The 15,738-nt window shown below is 45.2% G+C and overlaps 1 protein-coding gene across 32 annotated transcripts in view; it reads right to left on the bottom strand.

Moving 5' to 3' along the window:
* The window catches only part of CCM2 (CCM2 scaffold protein), a 53,504-nt gene that overhangs the window by 6,949 nt on the left and 30,817 nt on the right, over positions 1-15,738 (bottom strand). For all 32 annotated transcript variants that reach the window (XM_086396168.1, XM_086396169.1, XM_086396159.1 and 29 more), the window contains 2 exons: positions 3,081-3,164; positions 2,398-2,581 (listed from right to left, as the gene is read on the bottom strand). In XM_086396168.1, coding sequence (XP_086252294.1) covers positions 2,398-2,581; positions 3,081-3,164 — 268 coding nt within the window. The remainder of the gene's footprint in view (positions 1-2,397; positions 2,582-3,080; positions 3,165-15,738) is intronic.

Raw genomic sequence — 15,738 nt, 5'->3', positions numbered from 1 at the left:
CTCTCAAACCCTGGGGGGTCCTGGTTTTCATCTCTTTTTGGAAAGCTTCTCCTGTGGTGTTCATTCTGTCTCTTAGAAAATCGGTTACTCATTTTCCAGACAATGTGTTCTACAAATAACACTGACACATGTTCTGGACACAAGAAACCCAGGGGTTAGCTCCCCTCCCACCAGCCCTAAGGCCTGCGGCCCCCAGCCAGAAGCACTCACCTCACTACTTGGTCCCCAGGGAGGCCCCATACCACGGGCCTCCTGCAGGGACAGTCCCCACGCAGGGAACAGCAGTCACCACAGTGCTTCGCAGCACTGGTGGAAGCAGTTACACAGTACCTCAACCAATCAGCCACCATCTAACAACCGGGACCCTGCCAAGTCACCCAACCCACCTGCTCCCAGTGAGTCCACCGGTAAAGGTGGAAGGAAACAGAATCCTCCTTACAGGTTTCTTGTGGAGACTCAACAAGATCATTCATGCCACATGCCTTCTACTAGTTTGAGCCACATTAAATTGCATTTTTTTTTTTAGATTAAAATGGTTAAAAATTGGCAGCTTTGTGTTGTCCAAAATAATGCCTGCATTAACAGACACTTGCTCCTTGGAAGAATAGCTGTCAAACCTAGACAGTGTTTTAAAAAGTAGAGACACCACTTTAATGACAAAGGCCTGAAATAGTCAAAACTATGGTTTTTCCAGTAGTCATGTATGGATGTGAGAGTTGGACCATAAAGAAGGCTGAATGCCAAAGAACTGACACTTTTGAACTGTGGTGCTAGAGGAGACTCTTGAGAGTCCCTTGGACTGCAAGGAGATCAAACCAGTCAATCCTAAAGGAAATCAGTCCTGAGTATTCATTGGAAGGACTGGTGCTGAAGGTGAAGCTCCAATACTTTAGTCACCTGATGTGAAGAACTGACTCACTGGAAAAGACAGTGATGCTGGGAATAATAGAAGGCAAGAGGAAAAGGGGTGACAGAGGATGAGATGATTGGATGGCATCACTGAGTCAAAGGACACGAGTCTGAGGAAACTCAGGGAGATAGTGATGGACAGAGAAGCCTGGCGTGCTGCAGTTCATGTGGCTGCAAAGAGTCGGACATAACTTGGAGACTGAGCAACAACAACAACAACACTACTGAACACAATGAAGGGAAATGAAGAATAAGCAGAGCAGAGGGGACCGTGCTCAAGTGCAGTATGATAGGAGTGTGTGTGTGTATGTGTGAACAAGTGAGCATTTGTGAGTGTGTGTGGGACCTGAGCACGTGAGTGCATGTGAATGAGTGTGTGTGGATGGGTGCACCAAGTATGTGCAGTGAGTACGTGTGGTGTGTGTGTGTGTGACTCTGCGGGGGACACTAAGCCACAGCCATACAAAGTCAAGGGACTATGATACACTCCAGCAGCCACCTTCAAAAAACCTTCCCATTACCTGTGCCGGTGGCCTGCCGCATCCCCACCAGATTCACGGGCCCTTTAATATGAACTTCCTTGAAGCTCAAGGGGTCAGTAATGAGAAAGCTCCTCGGGGCCCTGGCTCTTATAAGCCCTCAGATCCCTGTGGACTACCTACCTCAAGCAGAAACACAACCTTCCCTCTGCACTGGCCAAAGCAGTGTGTGGCCCAGGCTGATCCAGCTGGCCACCCTCATACACCGCCACCAGCCCCCTGAAAATGAACAACTCCAGGGTGCAACCCAGCCATTGCCAGTGCCTAAAGGAGCCCAGGGATGGCGTCCATGCTACAGTGACAACCTGAGAACCCACCTGGGAAGGGCATGGCATGAGTGAACCGTGATTTCTCTCCTCACTTCTCAGGGACTAATGCCGGGGCAGAGGTTCTAGACCCCGACAGACAGCTTGTCAGGAAGTGCCAAGTAAGGTGGTACTGTATCCTCATCAGGCGAGGGGAGTGGGCTGGGTGACGGGGACTGATGGCTCTCGGGTTCTCCTACAAGGACATGCTCAGAGCGTCTCACAGACCAAGAGCTCCTTGCTGGTCGGGTCTCCTCCCTGCACTGCCAGCACTGGGAAGGCTGTGTGGCCAAAGGAGGGCCTGAATGTTGATTAGGCTGAGCTAAGGCCCCACCCTCAGCCTCTGGAGCTGCCTGCGCCCAGGGTGTCTACTAGGCCTGGGTGCCAGAGGCCACTCCAGCATCCCCAAAGGGGGCTGCACCGAGTGACAGTGGCTGAGCTCAGGACCCAGAGACCACAGCCTCCTGGGTCACTGCCCTGCTCTGGAGAGAGGGCTAGTTCCCAGGCACAGCGGGCAGCAATTGGCTGACCCAACATTGTAGAAACTTGTCTCCAGAGTGCCATGAAATCTACAATGCACGCCTCAGGACAGAGGTGGGGGCTGCTTCTGGCAAGGACCCTCCTGACCCCGCCCCCGGTCATACCTGTCTTCAGGACCACCAGGTGTGAGGCGTCATCTCGCACATAGGACACAGCGGCAATGTCATGGATGGGGACCCTGAGGATGGTGTCCTCCCCGTCCCTCCAGGCCAGCTTGACGTTGTAGGCAGACAGACTGATCACAGCGTCATGCTCCTGGGTCAGGTGTCCGGGGAGCTGGTGGGCTCTCTGGAAGGAACCACACTGCATCAGAAACACAGGGGAACACAGGGCCACGGGCTCCCCTAGGACCCTGCACCATGTGTGGCGCACGCAACCCACATAGCCAACGCTGACAAGCAGGGTGCCACTCCCATGCTTGCTCCCGGGATACTGCTGTGTTCAAACCACATGGAGAATTCTTCTGGAACTGCCTTTAGATTCAGACCTGTGGGGTGTGGTTTGGATATCTTGAAAACATGAATTTTGAAAATAGTCCAAAACCACAAGGAGCAAGCCTGGAGAATAAAAGTTAATACGCAGGCTGAGGAAAAATAAGGCCAGGGACCAAGTGCACCCTTAATGTGATAGGACTGGGTCACCCCTCATGGTCATAAAGGCCCAGGGTCAGAGGGCCAAGAGTTGGTGTCAGAAAACAAGGGTCAGAGGTCAGGGTTATGAGGTGGAGCAGGCTGAGGGTCAGAGGTCAGGGATGGGGGTAGAGCAGGCTGTCAGGCAGAAGGGTTACCTTTGCATTGTCTATGAAATGCAGGATTTCGGTCCTACTGGAAGGATTCAGGTATCCTGGTATGGACGTTAACTGACCTAAATACTGAAAGAAAGTGGAAAGAGGAAGTGCCATGAGCAAGGGAAGATGAGCCAACACCATCAAGGGCCATAGAACATCGCAAAAGCCTTGTATATTCCCACCACAGGCTGGTTGGCCGTAGTCCCAGCTCGCAGTGGGGGCCTCCTCTAGGCAGCATGCTCCAAATTTTTAGTAAAATCTCTACTGGCTGAGGAGGACACTCCCACGCTTCCCACCACACTGCATCAATGTTGTCATCAAAGTCCTGCAAAGGACACCTCAAAACTAGTTTGGTGGAATTTGTATTCTAAAAAGGCAGATAAGAGAATTCCCTGGCAATCCAGTGGTTAGGACTCCGGGCTTCCACTGCAGGGGCCCTGGTTCAATCCTACAAGCCACATGGTGTGGCCAAAAGATAAAAAAATAAAAGGATAAGACAAGGATGGCTTGTGTTCCCGGATCACAGTTGGAAATTGAAAACAATAGCTCTGAACAATCTGCTAAAAAGGAAACATATTAAATCATAAAGGGCCAGGCAGCTGAGCGATGAGCACAGAGAAAGAAGTGACAGGAGGCCATGAAGCACTTGGCTAACAAACCTCAAGGGTCTTGAATATGGCGTGGACACAGTGAGAGCTGTGTTCACATCACCACCAATTACCACAGGTGTTATATGTGCTTTAATGGATTTTACTGATTCCTCTCCAAGAATAGATCTCTTACACTCGACATTTCTGAGCCTCTAATTTTTAAGGTTGCTGTTAACAGGATGACAATGGACTTTGTGTATCTGGTTCCACATGTAAAGTCGTCACTACTGTTCTCAAGAGAAAAGAGCTGAACAAATGAACATGTCTTCTCAGATCCATTAGAGAATGAGGTCACAAATTGCTTCCCCCAAAACTGGAGAGAGCAACAGGGGACAGAGAATCACAGCCCCCAGGGAGAAGCTGCAGGGGCCAGGTGGGCAGGCGCATTGGAAGGGGGCTGACAAAAGGCTGGACGTGGGCATGGACGAGCTTAAGACAAAACTCTGGGGCCAGTCATACAGGGTCCCAGGTTTACTTAAGCTCTACCTCCAGGAGGCCCCCCTAGCCAGGATTCTCAGAAGTTGTCTGCAGCTTCTGGTGGGGCGGGGGGAAGAAACCACTTCCAACTATGACCAGTAATTTGCTCTCTTCAACAAGGGTCTTTTTTCAAGGAAAACTATTTGACCAGGGCCTGACCCACCTGGGGAAAGGTAAACACCAACTCCAGGCCCCCAGCAGCTCTGTCCCTCCTAAATAAGACATGTGTATGACGGTCACAGCCCAGGGGCACAAGCTCACAGGACGACAGAGACCTACTCATCAGAGGGCTAGTGTGCTCCCCTCCCCAGCAGCCCCACTGCATCCACGGGCGCCTGTACAACAGGAGATGACATGTATCGGACCCTTTTAATAGCACACAGCTGCAGCCAACAGTAAACACAGCCTAATTCCTGGCCACATAAATACACAGCCTCACCTCTTTACCTCAGCTCCTCTCACCTGAATCACCACACCCAGCTTTCAACAAAAAATTACAAGGCATGCTAAGGCAAAGAAACACTGAACAGACAAGGCAAGCATCAGAATCAGACTCAGATACAGCAGAGGTTTTGGAGTGATCAGACCAGGAATTTAAAACATCTATGATTAGTAACTCCAGTATTCTTGCCTGGAGAATTCTACGGACAAAGAAGCATGGCAGGTTACAGTCCATGGGGTCGCAAAGAGTCAGACACAACCGAGTGACTAACAATTACTTAGCCTGGTGGCTCAGATGGTAACAAATCTGCAATGTGGGAGACTCAGGTTCGATCCCTGGATCAGGAAGATTCCCTGGAGAAGGGAATGGCAACCCACTCTAATATTCTTTCCTGGAGAATTCCATGGACAGAGCAGCTTGGCAGGCTACAGACCTGTAGCCTGTAGTCTGACTCTTTGCAACCTCATGGTGGCAACTAATACTTTCACGATTAATATGCTAAGGGCTATAATTAAGTGAACATCATCCAAGAGCTGATGGGCAATGTAAGCAAAGAGACAGAAATTCTAAAAAAATCGAGGGGAAATGTTAAAAACCAAAAACAGTACAACAGAAATGAAAAATGTTTTTGATGGGTTCATCAGCAAATGGACACAGACAAGAGAAAAACCAATGAGCTCAGAGATATGTCAGTAAAAAGTCTCAAAACTGAAAAGGAAATTGGGGGTGGGGGAGGAAAAAACAAACAAAAACGGAACAGAATATTCAAAAACAGAAAATTACAAAAGGTATAAATAATAAATGTGCAATGGGACTACCAGAAAAAGGAGAGGGAAAAAAACACAGGAAGGGACTTCCCTGGCGGCCCAGTGGTTAGGACTCTGCACTTCTACTGTTGGAGGGCCCAGGTGTGATCCCTGATCGAGGACCTAAGATCCCACCAGTTGCATGGCACAGCTAAAAAAGAAAGAAACACGAGAAATACCTGAAGTGATAATGGCTGAGAATTTCCTCAACACCAAAACCACAGACCCAGCAAGCTCAGAGGACATCAAGCAGGATAAACAGCAAAACGAAAAACAAAACCAAAAAACTGCACCTAGGCATATCATATTCAAACTGCAAAAAAAAAAAAAAAAATCAAAGACAGAGAAAACCCTGAAGCCACAAGAAAACAGCAAATAGCACCTTACCTACAAAGAAACAAGAATAATAATATAGCAACAACTGTATCAAACTTGTCCTCAGAAACCATGCAAGCAACAGAAGAGTGAGATACTAAAGCACTGAAAGAAAAACCCACCAACCTACACTTCTGTATCTGGTGAAACTTCAAAAGCGAAAGAGAAATCAAGATTTTCTCAGACAAACAAAAATTGGGGGATTTCATGAGTACTTGGCAAGAAATGAGAACTTATTCGGAGAAAAGGGAAATGATTTGGTCAGCAACTGATCTATTTCAAGGAAAAAAAATAAGAGAAGAAATATACAAAGGTAAAATAATACCTTCTACTTTTTTAATTGTAATTGACCTAAGAAATAACAGTTTGTTCAAAACAAAGATTGTAAGAGGTATTCAATGATTATAGCTTAGGGAAAAGTGAAATGAATGGCAGCACATTATATGGGACAGAGGGAGGAACTGGGAATATTTGGTTATGAGGTATCTGCACCACCTGTGAAGCAAGGTACTGTTATTTGAAACTGGATCTAAATTAGATATAAATGTATTCTGCAAACCCTTGGGCAACCACTAAAAGTATTCATAAAGAAGTAAAACTGATACGTTAAGACAGGAGAAACTATGGAATCATACAAAATGCCCAAATAAAACCATATAAAGGGGACTTCCCTGGTTGTGCAGTGGATAGAAATTTGCCTGCCAATGCAGGGGACACGGGTTCAATCCCTGGTCTGGGAAGATTCCACATGCCGCAAAGCAACTAAGCCCGTGTGCCACAACTACTGAGCCTCCGCTCTAAGGCCCGTGTGCTGCAACTCCTGAAGCCCGCGCGCCCCAGAGCCTGTGCTCCACAGCAAGAGGAACCACTGCAAGGTGAAGCATGAGCACTGCCGTGGACAGCAGCCCCTGCTCACTGCAACTAGAGAAAAGTTAAAGTGAAGTCGCTCAGGCCTGTCTGACTCTGTGACCCCATGGACTGCAGCCCACCAGGCTCCTCCGTCCATGGGATTCTCCAGGCAAGAGTACTGGAGTGGGTTGCCATGTCCTTCTCCAGGGGATCTTCCCGACCTGGGGATTAAACCCGGGTCTCCCACATTGCAGGCAGATGCTTTACCATCTGAGCCATCAGGGAATCCCTCCACAAAGCAATGAAGCAGAGAAAGCCTGCACAAAGCAACGAAGACCTAGTGCAACCGGAAAAAACAAAAAGGTGGAAGACCAAACAAAAAACAAGAACAAACAGGAAACAATTAAAAACATGGTAAATATTAATCCACTGATATCAACAATCACTTAAAGTGTGAACCGTCTCAATATACCAATTAAAAAACAAAAACTGTCAGATTCTAAAAAAATTCAAAACACAACTATCTTTTGTCTACAAGAAACCCACTTTAAGGACAGGTGTTAAATAAATACATAAAATAAAATGAAGTCATTTCACTAACACATAACAATCCTTAATGTATATGCACCTGATAACAGAGCTTAAAATTCACATGAGGCAAAAACTGAGAACTACAGGGAGAAACAGATGAATCAACTAATACAATCAAAGACTTCAGCACCCACCTCCTCTCACAAACGGACAGATCCAGCAGGCAGAAAATGGTTAAGGATGAAGGCGAACTCAACCTTCTCAATCAACTGAATATAACTAACATCAACAGACTACTTCATCCAACAACATCATTCAAAAGAATATACTTTCATTTCCAGTTTACATGAACATTCACCAGGATGGAACACATTCTGGGCCATAAAACACACCTAAATAAATTTAAGAGAATAGAAACCATATAAAGTTATGCTCTCAGATCCCAGTGGAATTCCTCGAAAGACACAATCTACCAAAATTCACACAAGAAGAAATGGATAATGTGAACAGGTATGAGTTATTAAAGAAACTGAATCAATAATAACTTCTAAAACAGAAAGTATCAGGCCAAGACAGGTTCCCTGGTGAATTCAACTTAATATTTATTTAAGGAAGAAATTATATCAAGTTTCTATACTCTTCCAGAAAACAAAAACAGAGAAAATACTCCCTAACCCATTCTATGAGGCAGCTTTACCTTAGTACCAAAACCAAAGATACTGTAAGAAAGGAAAGATCAATATTTCTCATAAAGAGATTAAAAAAATCCTCAACAAAATATTGGCAAATCCAATCCAATGTTTAAAGAGTTATACACCAAAAGCAAGTGGTATTTATCCAAGGTATGCAAAGTTGACTCTACATTCAAAATCATTTAATGTGATCTATCACATTAACAGGCTGAAGAAGAAAAATCGTAATATCAAACAAATGCAGAAAAAGCATCTGATGACATTTAATATTCATTCATAACAAAAACTAAGCAAACTTGAAACAGAGGGGAATTTCCTCAACCTGATAAACAGCATGTACAAAATCCCTACAGTTAATATCAATACTTAATGGTAAGAAGTTCTAAGATGGCCTAAGATCAGAACAAGGAAACAATGTCCCCTTTCACCACTGCTTTTCAATACTGTATTGGAAGTCCTAGCTGATGGAATAGGACAAGAGAGGGAAATAAAAGGTATAGATTGGGAGGAAAGAAATCAAACTTTGTTTGCAGATGCCTCTCTGACCGGGGAACCAAGCAGGCAGGTCACTCTGAGGATTATCAAATGCAAGGAAGGTAAACACAGAAGCTTGAGTCAGTTCACCAACTGCTGTGCCTGGCAACCACCTGCCCACGCAAAAAAGAAAACTGGCACAGAGAGGAGAGGAACTAGCAGAAGCTCACACAGGGCACAGTGGCAGACAGAGGCTGAATCTAAGCAGTCAGTTCTACTAAACTTCAGAAAAGCTGCTTCCAAAAGCTGTTCAGTGAGTGCTGGGGAACTCCATAAGGAAATGCATACTTATTCTGAAAAGTTTTAGAGTTTATCCTTTCTAAGGTGGGGGTGAGGGACAGAAAATAAAACTAAACTCTGTATTGGGGCTTCCATGATAGCTCAGTTGGTAAAGAATCCGCCTGCAACGCCAGAGACCTCGGTTTGATTTCTGGGTCAGGACGATCCACTGGAGAAGGGATAGGCTACTCACTCCAGTATTCTTGGGATTCCTCTGTGGCTCAGCTGGTAAAGAATCCACCTGCAATCGGGAGACCTGGGTTTGATCCCTGGGTTGGGAAGATCCCCTGGAGAAGAGAAAGGCTACCCATCCCAGTATTCTGACCTGGAGAATGCCATGGACTGTACAGTCCATGGGGTCGCAAAGAGTCAGACACGACTGAGCGACTTTCACCTCACTTCATTTCAAACTGTGTATTTATTTCCCCACTCTACAGGGCCGAGAATCCACTCCTCTGATAGAGCAGTTTAGAAATAAATAAGCGGCACATCTAATTACTGGCTCATACTTAGCGTGTCACAAGTGAACACTCCAGAACGTTTCTACAGATGTACAGTTAGCAGAGGTCTTTCCATCCTCTTCTTATGTGCTCATGTAAACCACATGCAGACCTTAGCATATCTATCCTCACATTTCCTGATTTCAAGTCTTACTGCTGCTGCTGCTGCTGCTGCTGCTGCTAAGTCGCTTCAGTCGTGTCTGACTCTGTGCGACCCCAGAGACGGCAGCCCACCAGGCTCCTCCGTCCCTGGGATTCTCCAGGCAAGAACACTGGAATGGGTTGCCATTTCCTTCTCCAATGCATGAAAGTGAAAGTGAAGTCGCTCAGTCCTGTTCGACTCTTAGTGACCCCATGGACTGCAGCCTACCAGGCTCCTCTGTCCGTGAGATTTTCCAGGCAAGAGTACTGGAGTGGGGTGCCATCGCCTTCTCCACAAGTCTTACTACAAAGCCACAATAACCAATAGTGAAGTCTTACTACAAAGCCACAATAACCAATACTGAGGAACTGGCATAAAGACAGACATACAAAGCAATGAAATAGAACAGAGAGTCAGAAATAAACCTGCACACACAGTATCAGTTGATCTCCGACACAGGGACCAAGACCATTCAATGGGAAAAGGACAATCTTTTCAACAAATGGTACTGAGAAAACAACATTCCACACACAAAGAATAAAGTTGGGCCCTCACCTAACACCATATACAAAAATTAACTCAAATGGATCAAACACCTAAATTTAAGACCTGAAACTCTAAGACTCTTAGAAGAAAACATAAAGAAAAGCAGCTTCACGGCATTGGATGTGGCAGTGATTTATTGGCTATGATACCAAAAGCACAGGCAATAACAAAACGTGGAAACACCTCAATTCTTGGCAGAAGAATGGATAAACCAAATGTGTTATAAACAATGGGATATTACTCATTGTTAAAAAGGAAATTCTGACACATGCTACAACATGGATAAGTTCAGTTCAGTTCAGCCACTCAGTCATGTCTGACTCTTTGCAACCCCAGCACGCCAGGCCTCCCTGTCCATCACCAATGCCCAGAGTTTACCCAAACTCATGTCCATTGAGTCGATGATGCCATCCAACCATCTCATCCTCTGTTGTCCCCTTCTTCTCCTGCCCTCAATTTTTCCCAGCATCAGGGTCTTTTCAAATGAGTCAGCTCTTCGCATCAGGTGGACAAAGTATTGGAGTTTCAGCTTCAACATCAGTCCTTCCAACAAGGCGGATAAACCCAGGCACAAAGAGGCAAACACTACATGATTCCACTTATATGAAGTACCTAGAGTGGTCAAATTCACAGAGACAGACAGTAGAACGGTGGTTGCCAGACGCTGCGGCGAAGGAGAAATAGGGTTACTGTTTAACAGGTACAGAGTGTCAGTATGGCAAGGTGAAAACAATTCCGAACATGAATGGTAGTAAAGGGTGCACAGCAATGTGAATGTCAAAACTATTCAAAAAACAAAACCCATTCAACTGTACACTTAAAAATGGTTAAGACAGTATGGCAAAACCAATACAATATTGTAAAGTAATTAGCCTCTAATTAAAATAAATAAATTATTTTTTTTAATAAATAAATTATTTTTTAAAAAATGGTTAAGATGGTAAATTTTACGTTATGTGCATTTTACCACAATTTAAGAAAAACTTTTAATGGGGGGGGGAAGCATAGGCAGCAAGAAAAAAAATATAATAAATCAGACTTCTTCAAAATTTAAAACTCTGTACATCAAAATATAAATATTAAATATCAAAGGACACAATCAACCAAGTCCAAAGGCAACCTACCCAATGGGAGAAAATAACTGCAATCAGATATCTGACAAGAAGTTAATACCCAGAATATACAAAGAACTGTAACTCCACAACAAAAAACTAACAACCTGATTTAAAAATAGGCAACAGACTTAAATAGGTATTTCTCCAAAGGTGATATACAGATGGCCAACACACAAAAGGATTCTCAATATCACTAGTAATTAGGGAAATGCAAATCAAAACCACAATGAGATATTACTTCACACCCATCTGAAAGGGCTAGTCTCAAAACAGAAAATAATACGTTGCTGAGGACATGGAGAAACTGGAATGCTTGCACACCGCTGGTGGGAATGTAAAATGGTTCAGTCGATATGGAAAACAGTATGGTCATAACTTAATAAAACACAGAATTAACCTTTGATCCAGCAAGTCCACTTCTGGATACACATGTAAAAGAATTCCAAGCAGACGTTAAACTCTTAGAAGAAAACATAGGGCAAAAGCTTTGTGATATTGGATTTGGCAATGACTTCTTGGTTATGACACCAACGGAACAGGCAATAAAGGGAAAAACAGACAGACTTTGAAATTTTGTACCTTAAAAGATACTATCCAGAGTAAAACAGCAACCAGCAGAATGGAAGAAAATATCTGCAAATCATCTATCTGACAAGAGAACTCCTAAAACTCAACAAAAGACATCTGATGCCAAATGGGCAAAGGACCTGAATAGACTTTTCTCCAACGAAGACGTGTGTGCGGCATGCTCAATCACTCAGCTGTGTCTGACTCTGCAACCTCATGGACTGTAGACCACCAGGCTCCTCTGTCCATGGAGTTTTCCAGGCAAGAATACTGGAGTGGGTTGTCATTTCCTACTTCAGGGGATCTTCCTGGCCCAGGGACCAAACCCATGTCTCCTCCACTGGTAGACAGATTCTTTACCACTGAGCCACCAGAGAAGCCACAAAGAAGGTACACAAATGTCCAGTGAACACATGAAAAGATGCTCAAGATCACCAGTCATTAGATACATACAATCAAAGCAACAATGAGATAGTGCCTCACACTCATTAGGATGGCTAGTGAAAAACAAAAACAAAGAAACAAAGGGCCTCCCTGGTGGTCCAGTGGCAAAGACTTCAAGCTCCCAACGCAGGGGCCCGGGTTCCACCCCTGATTGGGGAACTAGATCCCACGTGCCACAGCCAAGAGCTCGCAGGCCACAACGCAAATCAAAGATCCCATGTGCCCCAACCAAGACCCAGCACAACCAAATAAATATTAAAACACACACACACACAGAAAACAACAAGTTGTTAGTGAGGATGTAGAGATACTGGAACACCTGTGCGCTGTTGATGGGAATATAAAACAGAATTACCATATGACCCAGCAATTCCACTCCACACACACACACACACACACACACACCTCATTCCCCAAAAGAATTGAAAGCACAGTCTCAAAGAGGTTTTTGTACCCTCATGTTCACAGCAGCATTATTCACAGTAACTACAACATGGAAGCAACCCAAGTGTCTACTGATGGATGAATGGATAAGCAAAATGAAGTATATCCATACACTAGAATATTGTTCAGCCTTAAAAAGGGAGGAAATTCTGTAATACATTACAACATGGGTAAAAATTGAGAATACTATGCTAAGTGAAATAAGTCCGTCACAGAAAGACTAATAGCGTCTGATTCCACTAATATGAGGTTTCTAGAGCGGTCAAATTCACAGACACAGAAAGACAGATGGCTGCCAGGGGCTGTGGGGAAGAAAGAATGGGAAGTCTTTATTTACTAGGCGCAGTTTCAGATTTACAAGATGAAAAGGATTATGGTGACGCTGCACAGCCACACGCGCACGTCTAACCCCACTGAACTGCACACTTCGAAATGCTTAAGATGGCATGTTTTATGCTATATTTTAACACAATTAGAAAAAGAAAAAAAATAGAAAGCAGATACCTGAACAAACTTTTGTATGCCCATGTTCACAGCAGCATTATTCAGAATAGTCAAAAGGTAGAAACAAACCAACGCCCACTGACAGCTGAAAAGAATATATATACAATGCAATAGTATTTAGTCTCAAAAAAAAAAAAAAAGAATTCTGACACAGGCTACAACATGGATGAAACTTGAGTACGTTATACTAAATGTAATTAAAGCCAATCACAAAAGACAAATACTGTATGATTCCACTTACACGACATTCCTAGAAGAGTCAAATTTAGAGACAGAAAGCAGAATGGTGGTTGCCAGGGGCTGAGGGAATAGGAAGTTACTGTTTAATGGGAAGGGTTTCAGATTGAGAAGATTAAAAAGATCTGGAAGTAGATGGTGATGATGACTGCACAACTATATCAATGTACTTACTGCCACCGAAATATACACTTAAACATGGTTAATTTTATGTGATGCATATTTTGCCACAATGAAAAAATCTTTTCATTGCTTTACTCAATAACTGTATTTGCTAAAAGCTTTTTGAATTATAATCAATATTATACTATATATTAGTTACCACTTCTAGATTTGCAGCATCCAAAATTGCTAATTTTGTTTAAATTCAAATAGTTTAATAATAATAATAATAAAAAAACTAAGTTGGGGTCATATAAAAATGCCCCGGTATTACATCTGCATGGCTGCACAAGAACTACCCCTGCCTTTACATGGCCTGGGGGACACAACGTCACCACCAGTCTCATCTTTCTCAAAGTGCCACAATGCTTCAAATTCAGGCTCACAAATCACCAAAAAGGATTCTACTGTCTTCACAGAGGTGAGGCCTCATTCATTTGAGATTTTTTTCACTGTACAACGTGTATTAGTAAAACAAATGTTACCAAAAAGGAAACGAGCAGCTCTGATCCCTGCCAGAACTCGAGATGGGACAGTGTGGGCCTTCTGGACAGATCTGACCCTGCCCTGGGCAGTTCCCTGGCCAGTGCTGACCAACATGCAGTGCCTCCGACTCCAAAATCAGGGACCAGTCCACACCTGCTGTGAGGTGACATGGTGTCGGATGCTGTGCCAATGAACTCAGAGGGATGAATGTGATGGGACAAAAGAGACCAAGGGAACATCTGACGAGCACTCACATCAGCTCCATCAGCCCTGGTATCAAAAGTGGACTGTCCTGGGCACTGGCTATCCCCACCGCTTTCTCTAGTGCCCTTATAGAGACTGCAGCTGACTCAGGAGCATGCTGGTGAGCTCACCACTTCAGCTCTAAACAGCCGAAAGCACTTCCAAAAATAATTGCTAATGAGATACAAGAAAAGTCCATTTGTACCTTAAGCCTAAGTCAGCCTCCCTAGAACATGCACCTCTCTGGCCTTGACCTACAAGCTTCCTATGGCAGAGCATGGGTGCTGATGGGAGGGAGGGACTCTGAGACTTGGATGGGGGACACCTAGGGAGATGCACTTGAGACCTACACACACACACCTGCCTTGCTTGCAAACTACACACAGGCCTCACCGGATGGGCAACTCTCTTGACAATACTTCTCCCTGGGGTCTGCCCTCTCCCTTCCCAGCCAAAGACCTGTTCCTGAAGTCAAATTTCAGCATAGCAGGACTGGGACCTGCTGGTCCTACTAAACGGAGAAGCCTGAATACTGACGAAGCAGCAGGTACCAGATGGAGGCAGATGGCGCCCTACTACTCCATGTAGACGAGCACTGTCTATGGAGCTCTGCCCACAGACCTTAACCCCGGTCAGGGGCCCGGACACGGCTCTCACTCGCTGCTTGTACAGCTTAGAAGCTCAGCAAACTTGAAGCCTGTGTTAAACCCAATGGAGATGGCAGAACTGTGGATAAAGGTTTCAAAACACGCCGAGAGGTAGGCCTGTTGGACGGGATCTACCGTGTAAGACACAGAACCCCAAGACCACCCCTGCTTCTTGGGAGGGCTAAGAAGACACCCCATTCTCAAGGACAAGCTGGAACAAATGAGCTGGCAGAGGTGCTGGCACCACCAGGCAGCTCTGTGGTGGCTGTTCTGAGGTGAAGGGAGGAGGTGCTTTAGAACCAGGCTTTGGGCTTCCCTTGTGGCTCAGATAGTAAAGAATCCACCTGCAATGCAGGAGACCTGGGTTCGATCCGGAGGTTGGAAAGATCCCCTGGAGAAGGGAAAGGCTACCCACTCCGGTACTCTGGGCTGGAGAATTCCATGGACTATAGAGTCCATGGGGTCATAAAGAGTCAGACACGACTTTCACTTCACTTTTCCTGGAGTGAGGGGGACAACAGGACCCTGGGAAAGCAGAAGCCAGGAGGGCAGCTCTTAGCCACCAGGAGCACAGGCAGGCGTGCTCACTGCAGTGGGCAGTAACTTACTGTAAATGGTCAAATGGCAAGGCAGAGGATGGGAGGGCGAAGCTGGTATGCAGGCCCTACAGAGATACTAGAGTAGAGGGGTTCCCAGTGTCGAGAGAGCTGCTGGGAGCCAACTGGGGTCCCGCCTGATGTATACAAAGGACACCACCACTGAGTGCACTGCTCCAGTGCAGAGCAGCAATCTCTGAGCCGGACTCTAGTCTCACAAAGTGCCTGAAGGAGAGGCCAAGCCCTGGAGAGTGAGCTGGTAACACTGATACTGCAGGGATGTCCCACCCCACCATCCCATTCCATCACTTACTTCGAGGAAAACCTGTTCAAGGTGGGTGAAAGAGAGAGTCTGAGACACTGTTGAAATTCAGAGGCCCAGGTGGCCAG

The sequence above is a fragment of the Bos grunniens genome, chromosome 4 (genome assembly GCF_055505025.1).
Source record: "Bos grunniens cultivar Pamir isolate PY7600 chromosome 4, Bosgru_T2T1.0, whole genome shotgun sequence".
In the NCBI taxonomy this organism is placed as follows: Eukaryota; Metazoa; Chordata; class Mammalia; order Artiodactyla; family Bovidae; genus Bos; species Bos grunniens.
This window is presented reverse-complemented; position numbering and strand designations above follow the sequence as displayed.